The following is a 14378-nucleotide window of genomic DNA, read 5'->3' as shown; positions in this document are numbered from 1 at the left end:
GGCAGGGAACAGGCTGTGTACTTTTTTCCTTTATTAAGTTATTTTTAAAAATAATTTTTAACTTTTACATGCACATGTATTTTTATCATCAGAAAAAAAAACATAGGCATTAATTGAGAAGTTCTAAAGCTCATAGAAAATTTGAAAAACAGAAAATAAATAGAAATGGGGGCATCGTTGCGGTCACTCCCACTGTCCGAAGACAACTTGTTATCAATTTGGTGTAATTCCCTTTAGCCTGGGTGCTAGGCATTTAAGTTTTGCATACGTGGCAACTATATAAGTACACTATTTTGTGTATATTCCATATTGTTACACACTCTTGAAAAATAGGCTTCATGGTAACATAATATTCCATAAAATAAAGTACCAAAGTTTATCAACCTTTCCATTATTGTTGGCCATTTATGTTCTGTTTATATTGTTCCCAGTTTAAAAGTTTCTCAGAGTATCTTTGAACAAAAGCATATTTAATATTTCAAACTTTTTCTATTTCAAAACTTATTCCTCATAGTCCTATGAGTTAAATCACTGGGTCATCAGATAAGAACATCTTTGAGGTTTTAAATATTTTACAAAAATATGTCCCAGAAGCACTGTAGCAATGAACAAGATAAACAGGCCCTTTTCATAGTAGCTCAATGTTGAAATTGACAACTGGAAGCCAACTAGTGGTGAGATGCCAAGATTTGACAGAAGAGTATGACTTCACTAGCATCTACTCTTGTTCCACAGTATCTAACATGTTTGACTACATCAAGATCCCAGACAGATAAACTTGCCTTTGATGTAGGTCTACGGGAACATGCCACAGGTAAGTCAACATACCTAGGTCTGCTGCTCAGTGGGGTCTTGGGCTAAGGGCTTTTGAGAAGGGTACTGAATGCTACTCATTTGGGATTCCAAACCAAACTGGTCAATATCAACCTGGTCTGATAAAACTTTGGAGAATTTAAAAAAAGAATGTGTAATGAAAACATAGGAACTAAGAATGAGGGCAAGCATAATGTTTTAACCACAGTCTGCCAGAGTCTCAAAGAAAAACAATTTTTAGGGTTAGGAACCAAAAGTAAGTAGAGAAGTTATTCCTGAAAGAAACCAATGGTAATGAATAATCGCTAAAAAACAAAGATAGCATAATAAGTGTTTACATAATGAAGTATAGTGTTGAGATCAGAAAAGTAGTTCTGGGACTTCCCTGGCAGTCCAGTTGTTAAGACCTCGACTTCCAGTGCAGGGGGTACAGTTTGATCCCTGGTTGGGGAGCTAAGATCCCATATGCCTCGTGGCCAAAAAACCAAAACATAAAACAGAAGCAATATGGTAACAAATTCGGTAAAGATTTTTAAAATGGTCCACATTAAAAAAAAAATCTTTAAAAAGAGTAGTCCCATTTTATTCTGCAGTGAACCAGCTATTTTTAAAGCAGTGTTTCCCAAATGTTAGTCAATGGCATCCACCATCGCGGTGTTTGCCATTCCTGTACATCACTTTTATTATTATTTATATTTTTCTTTACATTTACTTACTTTTGTACTTATAATAAGACTAAACTAAAATCATTGGTATAAGTAGAAAACTGGTATTGCTTGCCTTAAAAATAAATATAGAGTAAAGAAAACCATGTCACTAAATAATTGAAGAGGTGTTGGCAAATATTAGAAAAGTGTTCATGATATACAAGCTCCAAAGTGAAAACTTTCTGATAGAATCAGAAGGCTTAAAAGTAATAAAAGAAATTTCTCACTATATGATTCAATGTTGTTTAATTGCCCTCTACCGCCAGTGCTATACCTCATATACCATCATATAGTTTGGGGAACACTGGCTGTTGTTTTTTTTTTTTAGTTCAGTCGAAAATAATGACAGTCAAGTGATGGATCCTAAGAAAGGTGGTGACCAGGAAGATGCAGGTTCTCTCTGGACACCAGAAATGAAGAACAGAGGGCTAAGATAATTGTCAACAAATATTTCTAGTTATAGTATCAAAGAAGGGGCTGACTTGCTGTGGGTTATTCCAAAGACCAGTGAAGCAATGGATAGAAGTTGAAAAGAGGCCCATTTCGTCTCAAAAAAGGAAACCATTTTGTAATATCTGCAAGTATCCAGTAGAGGAACAGCTGGCCTCGGGAAGGAGGATGTTCCCTGTGGCTGGAAATATTCATGGGCAATCTATCTGCCAAGGGCATTACATACATAATTTCTGCTCTATTTAGAGGTTGGGCTTATGGACCAATCAGGATTCTTGGTTGCAAACAGCAGAAACTAATTCCATTAACGCAAGCAGAATGAGAGTTTACTGGAAGGATATTGTGTAGACCTGCTCTGAAGCTGAGCCCCAGCCTTAGAAAATGGGCAGAAACAAAGGCAAGGGAAGAGCAAACAGCCTAGGTCACACTGCAGGAAGAGTCTCAAAGTCTCAGTCTTTAATATCATGACATTTTCCCCCAAATAGGAAGAGAGTTCCATTGTTGGGTAGTCAAACAAGGACAAAGTCCATATGGTCTTGCTGAAACTATGTCCGTTCATAAGGGGATGATCCAGATTGTCTGATTTTACAGATATCTAGAAAAAAAAAAACCTAGGGTTTAACCCATGTGCATTTGCAGTTTCTGCGTCGTGCACAGTCACATCCAGACGCCTGACGAGAGCCCCTCCCTCTCCTCCTTTTTGTACAGAGCAGAAGAGTGAGCCTGCCTCTTTAGGGTTTTTTTTTTTTCTTCCTGAAATCAGATTATATTTGAATTTGATTTGAGGTTGCTTTGTTTTCAGCTAGAGTGTTATTCTTAAAATATAATTTCCTCTAAGGTGTTGTCCACCTTTGCTGAAAATTACAAAATGAGTGGAGTGCCACACATTCTGAGCGTAAGTTGATCTCTAAATATAAACCAGCTGTCAGTCTTAGAGCACATAACCGGAAAAGTCGTATATGGTCATTCTATTTATACCAGTAAAATGACTTCAGACTTTTTGAGAATTGGGAAGAAATTTGAGAAATAACCACTTTCTAGTCGTGTGTTCAGGAAACCTATTTTTTTTTTAATTATTAGAGCCTCCAATAAAAAGAGGGAAATAGCAGCAGAGAATATTACTCTTTCTAGCACTTTTTTTTCTAAATTCCTAAAATCAGACGTGGTGTGAATTCTGCTGACAGATTAAGGAAACACGTGCACCAACCCAAGTTCAAGGTAGCTGATCAGAAGCTGACTTTGGCAGAAAGACAGAGGGGAAGGTGTTGACCAGGTGTTCATGAAAGCCTAGAGCCTAAAATAATTTATTTACCTCCCTCACCCCCAACCCATTTCATGTTCTCCTTGAAGAAGACCAGCTTGCTGTTTGCTGGGGAGGAGGAGAGCGCTCATGCAGCTCAGATACGGTTCTATGGCCTGGAGTGGGTCTTCTGTCTTCAGGAGGAGAGTCACTCAGGATCCAACAGAAAAGCCTTGTTTTTTACCCAGGTCATTCTGTGAATGCACTTTTGGCTCAGAAACCTCTTCTGGGTTGAAAACAAGTAGTTGAGTTGAATCTCTAGGAGCATGTGAGTAGAAGCTTGGAAGCAGTTTCTCGAACACTTCTGGAAACGTTTCCCCCTGCACAGTGGGTAATAAATGATTTGACTGACCTAACAGAACTGGTGACCATTTTGCCCTTGATTTTGCTTATTGGGTTCTTTCTTTTCTCCTTTTAAAAGTTTTTTGTTGTTGTTTTGGTTTTAGACATAGCTTTAGAATTAGTTTAGAATTGGAAAAAAATGAAAAAAAAAATCCCCACTAAAGGTACTCTTAGGTATTTTAGGACCTTCACCTGGCCCGTACACATCCTACTGATTTGGGGATTGGCCCTGTCCCTGGGCTCCAGGCCACTACGCTGCTCCCAGGAGAGGCGAGAGAACAAGGATTCTCTTCTCCCGTGTGCCTCTTTAGGACCCCTTCATCCTGGTCCCTCTCAGTGGTCCAGAGCACATAATGGATAATACATGTCATTTCCCCCTTCAGATGTAGAGGCCAGCCTCTTCTGTTACGAAATTTTAAGTTTAATCAAAACGTAATCAAAATGATCATACTTATTTATCCAAAGTAAATCAAAGTAATACCCGTACATAGTTAAAAGAGAGACATAGTACTCCTATGCTTACTGGAAACATCCATCTCCTGCCCCACCCCGTCCGCGTTCTGGATTCCTGCGTCTCTGGGGCGTCCACTTTCAGCTCCTCTAGTATGTTCCTCACTTTTGTGTGAGTCTGACTGCTATTTAGTTATTCTTTCCAATTAGGTATGATCTATTGATGTCCTAAATGAATAATAAAAATTTAGCTCTTAGTCTCCACTCTTCCCTGTCTTCTTTCCACCCTCCCAATATATTTGCATCCATTTTTTATATAACTACCAAAGTCAATATTAAGTACTTACATTGGCATAACTGTAACTTTTATTTGCAAGTGAGACTCATGATATACTATGGTCAGTTCACTTTACTGTATTGCTTTTGAGTTTTCCAGTACTCAATAATTGCCTTGTTTGTTGCTTTACTTTCTGTGACCCAGTCATTCATTTCTAAACTGTCCCATAGAACAGAAACTCTCCCCTGATTACATTCAGTCACAAGAGCTGTTCTGTCAGTTTCATCTTCTTAGAAACATCCACTGTCATCCGGGAAATTCCCGTTCTCTCTCTCCAAGATCCTGTATTTCCTGGATCTCATGTTTTTCTCCTTTATTGGTTTATCACATCATTTGGGGGGACTCCATTTCCAGTAGCTTTTACAGAAAAGATCCGTGGGAGAAAAATTGTTGTCTGAAAGTTTCTTAATTCCAGCTTTACAAGTAATTCATAAGAGTATTCTACATTGGAGATATTTTTTTCTCAGCATCCTGGAGGTTTTCTTCTAGCTTTTGGTCTGGCTGTGAGATGTCTACATTCTGATTCCTGACCTTTTGTGTGTGACCTGTTGCTATTTTCTGAGAGCTACTTGGATCTTCTCTTTTGCCCTGATGTCTGCAGTTCTACAGTGCTATGTCTTGTCCTGCATCCTTCTTGTTCTTAGTGTCACAGGAGTGGACCCTGGTGTGTGTGTGTCCATTCTCCACTGTGCTAGGGACTCTGCAGGCCTCTTCCATCTGAAAATGTTTGTCTTTCAGCCTTGGGAAAATTTTAATATTATCTCTTTGTTAATTTCCTCCCTTTGTTTTCTCTGTTCTTGCTTTTTGGAACTCCTCTAGACCGGTTTTCTAATTTTCTTCTCAGTCTTGTTTCTAATCTGTTTTTCTTCATTCTTCATTTTGGGAGAATTTTTCAACTTTATCCTCTAACCTTCCTGTTTCTTTCTCTCTTTTTCAGGAACAAAGATTTTTCTTTTTCTTTGAAGCGATCCTTCACGGATACTCTCATAGCTGCTTCATGAATGTTACTTTTTCTTATCTCTCTGAGATGATTAATTCTAAGATTTGCTTCAAGTTATCTTTAGCTGTCTGTAATCTTCGTGTTTTCCCTTTACCCACTTTTTGGTTTGTTCCCGTCATTCATGTTAGAGACTTTCCTCACATGTCAGGTCATCCTTGGTCCCCACTGATGTTTAGATCAAGGCGGTAAAAAGCGACAGGAAGTCCTGACTGTGTGAGTGGCTTCCCATCTCTTAAGCCTCGCTTTGGGGTAATCTATCAGGGACCCAGGCATTGCACTGGAGATGCCCAAACAGGTATCTTTTATGTTGGGTAGTTTGGCTTCCCTAAAGAGTAATCTTCATTTGGGTTGGGGGGAGGTTCAGCATCGCAGCTGGCATTCTGGAAGCTGAGGAATGGAGGTAAAGGAAGAGGAGCTGGGGTTTTACTAATCAGGGCAAAGAATTCTAATTATTCTCCATTTTCAGCAATACTCTTTACTTCCTTGTCTGACAGTGCCTGATCCATGGAAGTCGTTCCATGGGTTTAACTTCTATTCTTTTGTACAGTGGAGGGGGAAGAGTCACCTGGCATGCAGGATAAAGAAAGGGATGCAGAAGGTTAAATGTTTGCTTAAAACCTTCAGCCAGGGCTTCCCTGGTGGTGCAGTGGTTGAGGGTCCACCTGCTGATGCAGGGGACACGGGTTCGTGCCCCGGTCGGGGAGGATCCCACATGCTGCGGAGCGGCTGGGCCCGTGAGCCATGGCCACTGAGCCTGCGCGTCTGGAGCCTGTGCTCCGCAACGGGAGAGGCCACAACAGTGAGAGGCCCACGTACCGCAAAAAAAAAAAAAAAAAAACCTTCAGCCAGTCCTCCTGTTTCCAACCCCATCTTCTATGGTTGCCTTCACAGGGAACTGTTACCTCCAATTCCAGAGAGTTTCTGGAGAATATGTAGCAGGAGTGGCCTTATTTCTTGAGATCAACTTGTCATCCATTTTCTTACCCAAAGACTGGACTTGTAGCTTTCTCTTGGCTAAAAGCATCTATCTACATTCCTTTTTCCAAAATGTCAATTTTTCTTCTTTGCTGTTAACTTCTCACCTGCTGTCTTAGTCCTCGTAGATTTAGGCCTTCTGAAAAACCTCTGATTTTTTTTTTTTTAGTGGAATTTTGATGATTTAGTAGAATTTCATGGGGAAGGGGTGGGGCAAAGATAAAAGTCTGTAAGTGGTCAGTAGACCAATGAAGTCATTTCTTAAAGATATGTAGGTGCTTGTGAAAAAAAAGCATATTACCATATGTATTAAAAATACTCAAAGGCTTCTATAGCTTCTGACCTCCAGTACTCTTTTCCAAATACTGTCTTTCTGTCTCTAGAGAAAATGAAAATGATAAAAACACACAAGAGCAGATGTGGGGGTAACTGGAATGCTTATAGATAAATAGAAATTGGAGTGTGCGTGAGCACGTGCATGCGTGTTTCAGGGATTCTCATCAGGAGGAAGGAGAACGAGGGACAGAATGAGGGACAGAATTAGGGACACGGGCTTCCAAGAAGCAGTCACTAACTCAAGGAGCCTTTGTGTAGGAGAAGCCTGTTGGTGGACCATACATCCCGCTTCCAAGCAGAGGTCTGAGGGAGAAAAGGTTCGAATTGGTGATGACCTCATCCTTGTCAGCGTATCCTCTGAAAGATACCTTGTAAGTACCTCCTAACACAAGCATCTTTCATTTCCAGAGTAGTTTCTTTTAGGAATAGATGGCCAGGGAGAACAGAACCACATTAGACTGAGTAGGATAAGATACCTTTACACAGTATACTTGAGAGGTGATTAAATCCTCTCTCCGGGCAGTTTATCATGGGGCCTGGAATGTAACAGTTAGTTTTTTAGATTAAAGTACTGTTCCCGGCAAACTCTGCTTAAATGCCCCCAGGCTCTTCCTTAGAAAGCCAACTATTAACACATTAGTTACCATCACTCTCAGTTTATCACGTTGTTTAGCTCTTGTCCAATGAAGAACAAGCCAGAAAGTGTTGGATATAAAAACATAAACTTATGTTTGGAGGGAGAAAGAATTGTACATGTTTCAGTGTGTGGGATGTCACAGTGGTTAGAAGAGGCAGGTGAGATTTTGCACCTGGGGATGGTACTAGGCAAGCATCGTGGAAGTCAGGCCCTTAGGGGGTGGAGGTGGGGCAATACCTTGCAGATCAGAGAAATGTCAGAGATAAGTTTTTAAGCTTCTCAGCGCCAATCCTACCAGCACATTTTACTTTGCCTAGACCAAAGGCTGGAGTAATTTTTCCCACTTGTGAGTTCCCTTCTCCTACCAAGAATAGACATTTTATAACTTCCTGTTGCATCAGGGATCCAGCTGAGGGGATGGAGTCTTGTCTGCCACCTCTGTAGCTGAATACTTCCTCTTCCCTGAATAAAGTGTCCCACTTTGAAGCTGCTTCTAGATTGGGTGGAACAGTCTCCCACAGGCTACGTAGAAAAAACCCGATGACAGTAAGGCTGTTTAATTCAATCCTTGAAATTCTAGGTGAGCTGCTTCTGTCAGGACTGGCCTGGTGATTTAAAGGATGTCTCGTTTCTGTTTCTGCTGCAGCATCTCTCAATATCAAATGGTAACATACAAGTGGACGCCTCCTTTATGCAAACACTCTGGAATGTACATCCTACGTGCTCGGGAAGTAGCATCGAAGAAGGTGTGCTTCTTTGTGTGCATTCAACCCTCAGCCTGCCCGTTTGTCTTGTGCTACGTATATTGACATTTTCTGCGACTTCACAGCTCCTGCCTGAATGTCCCGGTACACAGCGTGATTTTGGTTCACCTGAATTCCTTTCTCTGATGTTAGTGTGGATGATTTTCTGTCCTGATTTCTGATTACATGAGCACTCCTGACATGCTTTTTCAATCCTTTCGAGTTCCCTATTGTTTTGGCACTGTGTGTATTCAGGACCTTGGAGATGTACCTTCCCTCTCCCACCGACTTTTCATTTTTATTTATGGTTAGAAGTATACAGACCTTAGCAGGTTCAGTTTGAGAAGACATTATTTGCCAAGAAGGTGACTTTTTAAAATATTTCTCCCCAGTGCATCTCTCCATACAGGTGGGAGAAGGACTTTATAGTAAAAAGATATTTGGCCATTTGCTTTTACTTGTATTTATGGAAGGCCATTTAAAAACAACAAATGATGTTTTCTCCATATTTTCTTGTTCTCTTAGAAGTAAGATCATCAAAGTTTGTTCAGCATATCCTATTTCTTGGAGCCAGGCAAAGACAATACACCTTTCAAGTTGTATAATAAATACACTGGCCTTACCTTGCGCATGGGTAATATCACAGTTGAGCACAGTAATCAAATGTCAATGATGTGAGGGTTATCACATCACATTCTAGCCCTTTATAGCAAGATTAGGATTTTTAAAAATACTCAAATCACAGGCTTTAACCCTGTTTTAAAGCTTGAGCCTAGTAGTTTCAAACTTGGAATGCCTCTCTGTTTCATGATGTTGGAAAATAGAGGGAAAACTGAGAGTTGTCAAGGTGATACCCCAGTTTCAGGAGGCGTCATAGCTAAATTGAATAATCAGGAAACAACAAATTTGTAACTCTTCTGGCAACTGATGGAAGACCTTTCAAAAGCAGGATATGTTTTTAGCTCTCTTCTTTCACACCAGAATTCACCCACCGCTCTAAATCTATTGTCAATCATTCCCTTTCTATCAGGAGTCAAGGAACTGGGTTAAAAAATCTTCCCCAAGGAACTTTTGACTGAATCTTCTCCGTGTTGATTTTTTTTCATTTCCGCTATAGGAATAAAATTATTGCCCAGTCCCAAAAGAGGGCTTGTGGAGATTAATTAATTGCATATCACTTCACAACAATACTTTTAAAAGTATTGAGTGCCCTTGTGATAGAGCCTGGGTAGCTGATCACTTGAGTCATCCGACTGCAAAATGCTCTCTCAGCATCCGCTGGTGAGAAACCCACTTCAGCCCTTGAGAGAGTGAGTGATCTTTCTTATGACCCTTCTTTCCTGATTACTGCCCTGGTATGTTTCAACTAAGATGCTGTGATGCTCCAGCACTTAGCAGTTTCCTCTGTGGAGCAGGATATTGATTGGAGGAGCCTGAGGACTGTAAATGGTGGGCTCCAAAGGGAGCATGGCCTCACCATCATGAGACGATGGAGAGTTTAATCGAGTAGCATGGACATATATACATTACCAAATGTAAAATAGCTAGCTAGTGGGAAGCAGCTGCATCGCACAGGGAGAACAGCTCGGTGCTTTGTGACCACCTAGAGGGGTGGGATAGGGAGGGTGGGAGGGAGACGCAAGAGGGAGGGCATAGGGATATATGTATACATATAGCTGATTCACTTTGCTATACAGCAGAAACTAACACAACACTGTAAAGCAATATACTCCAATAAAAATGTTTTTAAAAAATGTGATCATGGAAGGGATTAATTTTCTAAACAAACTGGCTGTTAACAATTCCCCTACAGTATATCATGAATTATTTTAATGCAAAAAAGTATGCAGTTGCAAATATTAGTACAGTAAGAGAGAGGAAAATGATAAAATGACTTCTAAATATTCGAGGGAAGTTTAAAAAGAACTTGCCTTGCCTGGATGAAGAAAAATGAACCAGGGAATATCAGACTGTCCCTGTGTAAGATGCATTGATAACGCCCTTTTCTACTGTGGCATAACTTTTCCTTCTTGCTGTTTTGCTCCAACACCCTAAATAGTTTGACAGCCCCTAAAGTGATCTAATTGTGTGATTTTCTCAAAATCCTGATACAGACATTGAACATATTAAGTCCATTTGTCTCCTGAGAACTGTCTAGCTGGGAGAATTTTTTAATTCAAAGGGATAACGAATTTCATTTCTTCATGCAAGATAAAGCTCAGACTGGGGCCCCTCTCCTACTACTGTGTTGTTTAAATGGAGGCTCACAGTTTATTTGAAGACTAACTGGTCATCGAGTCCTTGAAGTTCATTGTTTCCTATCCATCTCTGAACTCCATGGCTATTGAGATTCCTTTCCTTATTCTGAAAGCTAAGGGCTCGTTGATAGCTGCCTCTGTGCTTGTCCACTCAGAGACACTGGAATGTCATTCTGCCTTCTCCTTGGTGCTGTAGAAATAGTGTCCTGGTTTGATCTGTGTTTATTTAACGCGTTGGAAAAGTAGCTCCTCCTAAGAGAGCTCGGAATAACAGTTTGCTTCCCCCTTCCCGGCACCTTCTTTCTTTCTCATGGCTGCAGTTTGATTGGGCATTTGCCACAAAGTATACACATCCAGATTGTAACAGTTTATCCAGGAACTTGGTGTTGGATGTATTTATATCCTAAACAACTGGAAAATCCTTATCCTCCTAAAAGTAGCAGCTTAAATTTCCTTTTGGCCTTGTGTGTGTGTGTATTTTTAAATGTTGCATTATTTTTATTGAGGCATAATTGATACACAACATTATATTAGTTACAGGTGACCTTTTGGCTTTTAATGATATGAACTGACACATTGTTTTCACCCTCCCTTTTGGTATTGGACTTGCTCATCTCTGAAACCCTATTTAACTTTCAATGTTAGAATTGTTTTGACTTTCTTGTCTTTTCTACCTGAGACCTGAAGTCGTGGAATCTGTCATTTCCCAAACGCTTTTTCTCTTGGTGTTTTCCATAACTGACTCAGATATGCATTAATTTACCCTTTTTAAATACAGTGTTCTCATTATTCAACTTCCTGTAAGCTCATGGTAGGATATAATTCTCTTATAGGATACCTACTTGGTGGGCACGTAGTACGTCTTTTCCATGGTCACGATGAGTGTTTGACAATACCATCTACAGACCAGAATGATTCCCAGCACAGGTAAGCCAGTAGCTTCATCCTTCTCTTGTCTCCTGTCTCCGGTGACTCAGACTAAAGAGTTGGCTTTTGGATGTGGAGACAGATGAATTCTGTAAGTGTTAGTTAATTGACGAACTTCCCTCCAGTCATGGGTTGCAGTTATAAAACAGGAAAGGCAGTATGCTTGAGTGTGCTCACAGGAATAGCTATATACACATGCTGCTTCTTAGGCAAGCAATTCTGTGGTGCTTTTCAATCCCTTTGTTTTCTGTGGTTGCTTCCAAATCTAAGGAGTTTCTGGTAGCGTTAATTGTAGACTGAAGCACGCTTTTTTTTTTTTTTTTTTTGCGGTACGCGGGCCTCTCACTGTTGTGGCCTCTCCCGTTGCGGAGCACAGGCTCCGGACGCGCAGGCTCAGCAGCCAGGGCTCGTGGGTCCAGCCGCTCCGCGGCATGTGGGATCTTCCCGGACCGGGGCACGAACTCGTGTCCCCTGAATCAGCAGGTGGACTCTCAACCACTGCGCCACCAGAGAAGCCCTGAAGAACCCAATTTTGTGATGGAAATCAGGATGGTCATTCTAGTGAGTCTGTGCACTTACATAAATTATTCACCAGGCTCTTCAAAGGCAGATTATCTCTATTACTCCCCCTTTTATGTACTATGAAGGTGAAGTTCAGTGATTTCATCCTGCTTGTCATCAAACAGGATTGGAGAAACCAAATGTCGATATCCAACCAGAGCTGGATTAGCAGGGGATGGTGCCGGGGCGGCATGTACTGCTGAGGATGCTTTCTTTGGATCTCTAGTTATCTACTCAAAGGATGCTTTTCCAAAATTCAAAATCAGGAGATGGAAGATACTAATCTAGGTCTTAAATTCACACTGAAGCATCCTTTAGTATTCTGTTTATATATAGAGGAACAGAGTATAAAAAGCTTGGCCTCTGTAACTGTGGAACTCTGATATATTTTAAAAAATCAAATCTCAGATGTAAATTAGACTGAACTTAGGACAGCAACAAGTCTGATCTCCCAGATCGCTCGTAATACATTCTTTGGTTTTGCACGATGCCTACGGGAACCTCCTTAACTGCATTTCTTTTACTTCATTAGAAACACATGATCACATTCACACATCTTAGAAATCATCTAAGTCAGCCTCCTGCCAAAGGTCACACACTGGATGATTTCAGATGGGAGCCTGAAACCCAGAGATGCTGAGTCTCCAGCCAGGGCTCCTTCCTTATTTTATGTTCTAAAGGACCCCCAGGAGCAATGTGCTTGAGTGTGTTACTGTGCATCTTAGAAACTACCCATTGGCAATGTATATCCTTTATTGTTCTGAACCTCTTTCTATTTGCTCTGTCCTCTGTGTATCCCTTCATGGGAACCAGATGTGACCCGGAATGGTGTCTAGCCTTCCTGGCACTGGTCCAGTGGCTGGCAGTTATCTCTGAGTAGAAAAGTTAGGCTGACCTGATATCCCTTGGAATTAAGGATTCCCTACACTAGATAATGTCATGTGATCCTACTCAGTTGCGATTTTCTTTTCCTTTTTTACATTTTTAATTTATTTTTTAAAATATTTATTTATTTACTTTTGGCTGTGTTGGGTCTTTGTTGCTGTGCACAGGCTTTCTCTAGTTGCAGCGAGCGGGGGCTACTCTGTTGCGGTGCTCAGACTTCTCATTATGGTGGCTTCTCTTGTTGCGGTGCGCGGGCTCTAGGTGCACGGGCTTCAGTAGTTGTGACATGCAGGCTCGGTAGGTGTGGCGCACGGGCTTAGTTGCCCCACGGCATATGGGATCTTCCCGGACCAGGGATCGAACCCATGTCCCCTGCATTGGCAGGTGGATTCTTAACCATCACGCCACCAGGGAAGCCCTCCTTTTTTTTTAAACAGTGAAATTATGCAGTAGCCCACGTACTGTCTCTTTAATATCTTATCCTGCTGCAGTTAGGCAAAAGCTTGCAGGTGGACACAGAACTGAAGTTTGTTAGTGAGTTTGGCAGAGTTGGCTCCATCTAAGATGGAACACGTCAAAACTCACTACTTCTCTCTTCCCTTTCCTATTCTTTTTTTAAGGAAAGGAATTTGGAAACAATTAAAATGACATTTGCATGGCCCTTTACCCCTCCCCCCCACACACATGCACCTGTCATTAAATTTAGAACCAAATTAGAAGCATCTGGGCAGAAACAATGCTACTTGGAGAAGCCTGTCATGTGGTGGGCACTCCTATCGAGTGGTTCAACAAGATCCTGACCCAAAAGAAAGGCTGGACAAGTATTTGAAAGAAGGTGCTGGGGAGAGTGAAACAGATAGAGAGGAAGTCCCAGAATGGGCCCCCTGAGGAAGGCATGCATGCCATCATTGAGTTAAGAGCAAAACTGGCCTTCCTTTGGCTGAGGATTTCACGTGATCTAATTTGTATTTTGGGGAAAAAAAGAAATCGACAGATAAAAATAAAAAGGCTCTTCCTTTCCTTTGTAAGGAAAAATAAAAAGACTGTTCCTATGAAGGAGTTGAGACTGGGGAGAGTCAGCAGTGGCTCCTTATACTGGAACTCGGATTTTTGTAGCAACTGGTCTCTCATTCAACACAGGATGCCTCGGCATTTTTTGCTGTCTAGGTGAGGTGAGGGATAAGCCTCATCATTGTCACGTGTCGTCAGGTCAATCCTCAGAACTGGCCAGGATAGCCAGGAATACCGAAATTTGGGAGAGCACAAAGGAATAGGAAATCAAGAATACCCAAAAAGGTGCCCAGCGTCAGGAAGGCATGCAAGTGATTCCACCGTAATGGGGCTGACTTTCCAGAGGAAATCATTCCTTGTAAAGCCTGAGAGCAGCCAGGCTGGGTAGAGAGGCTGACCGTCCCAGGGTGCAAAGCCGAAAGAATAATCTAACATTCTGAGCTCTGATCCTTGCCTCTGCCTCAGGCTTGTCAAGCATCCTGGAATAAGTCACTTAACTTACTGAAACTAAGGCTAAGCTGTCAGCCAAGCTTTCAGAGCACCTCAGCTCCCCACCCACTCACCTCCTCTCCTTGGGTAATTGTTTGAGAGCGGGGGCAGGTTGTTTCAACCTCTGTAACCTTTCGAGATTCAATGGAGCAAAAAC

The 14378-nt window shown here is 41.4% G+C and overlaps 1 protein-coding gene across 1 annotated transcript in view; it reads left to right on the top strand.

Annotated features, from left to right (window-relative positions):
* Window positions 1-14378, top strand: part of RYR3 (ryanodine receptor 3) — a 563044-nt gene that overhangs the window by 251470 nt on the left and 297196 nt on the right. Inside the window, 4 exon segments of the mRNA XM_060146948.1 lie at window positions 736-814; window positions 6969-7081; window positions 7994-8093; window positions 11182-11275. Coding sequence (XP_060002931.1) covers window positions 736-814; window positions 6969-7081; window positions 7994-8093; window positions 11182-11275 — 386 coding nt within the window.

Source organism: Lagenorhynchus albirostris, chromosome 1 (assembly GCF_949774975.1).
Source record: "Lagenorhynchus albirostris chromosome 1, mLagAlb1.1, whole genome shotgun sequence".
In the NCBI taxonomy this organism is placed as follows: Eukaryota; Metazoa; Chordata; class Mammalia; order Artiodactyla; family Delphinidae; genus Lagenorhynchus; species Lagenorhynchus albirostris.
This window is presented reverse-complemented; position numbering and strand designations above follow the sequence as displayed.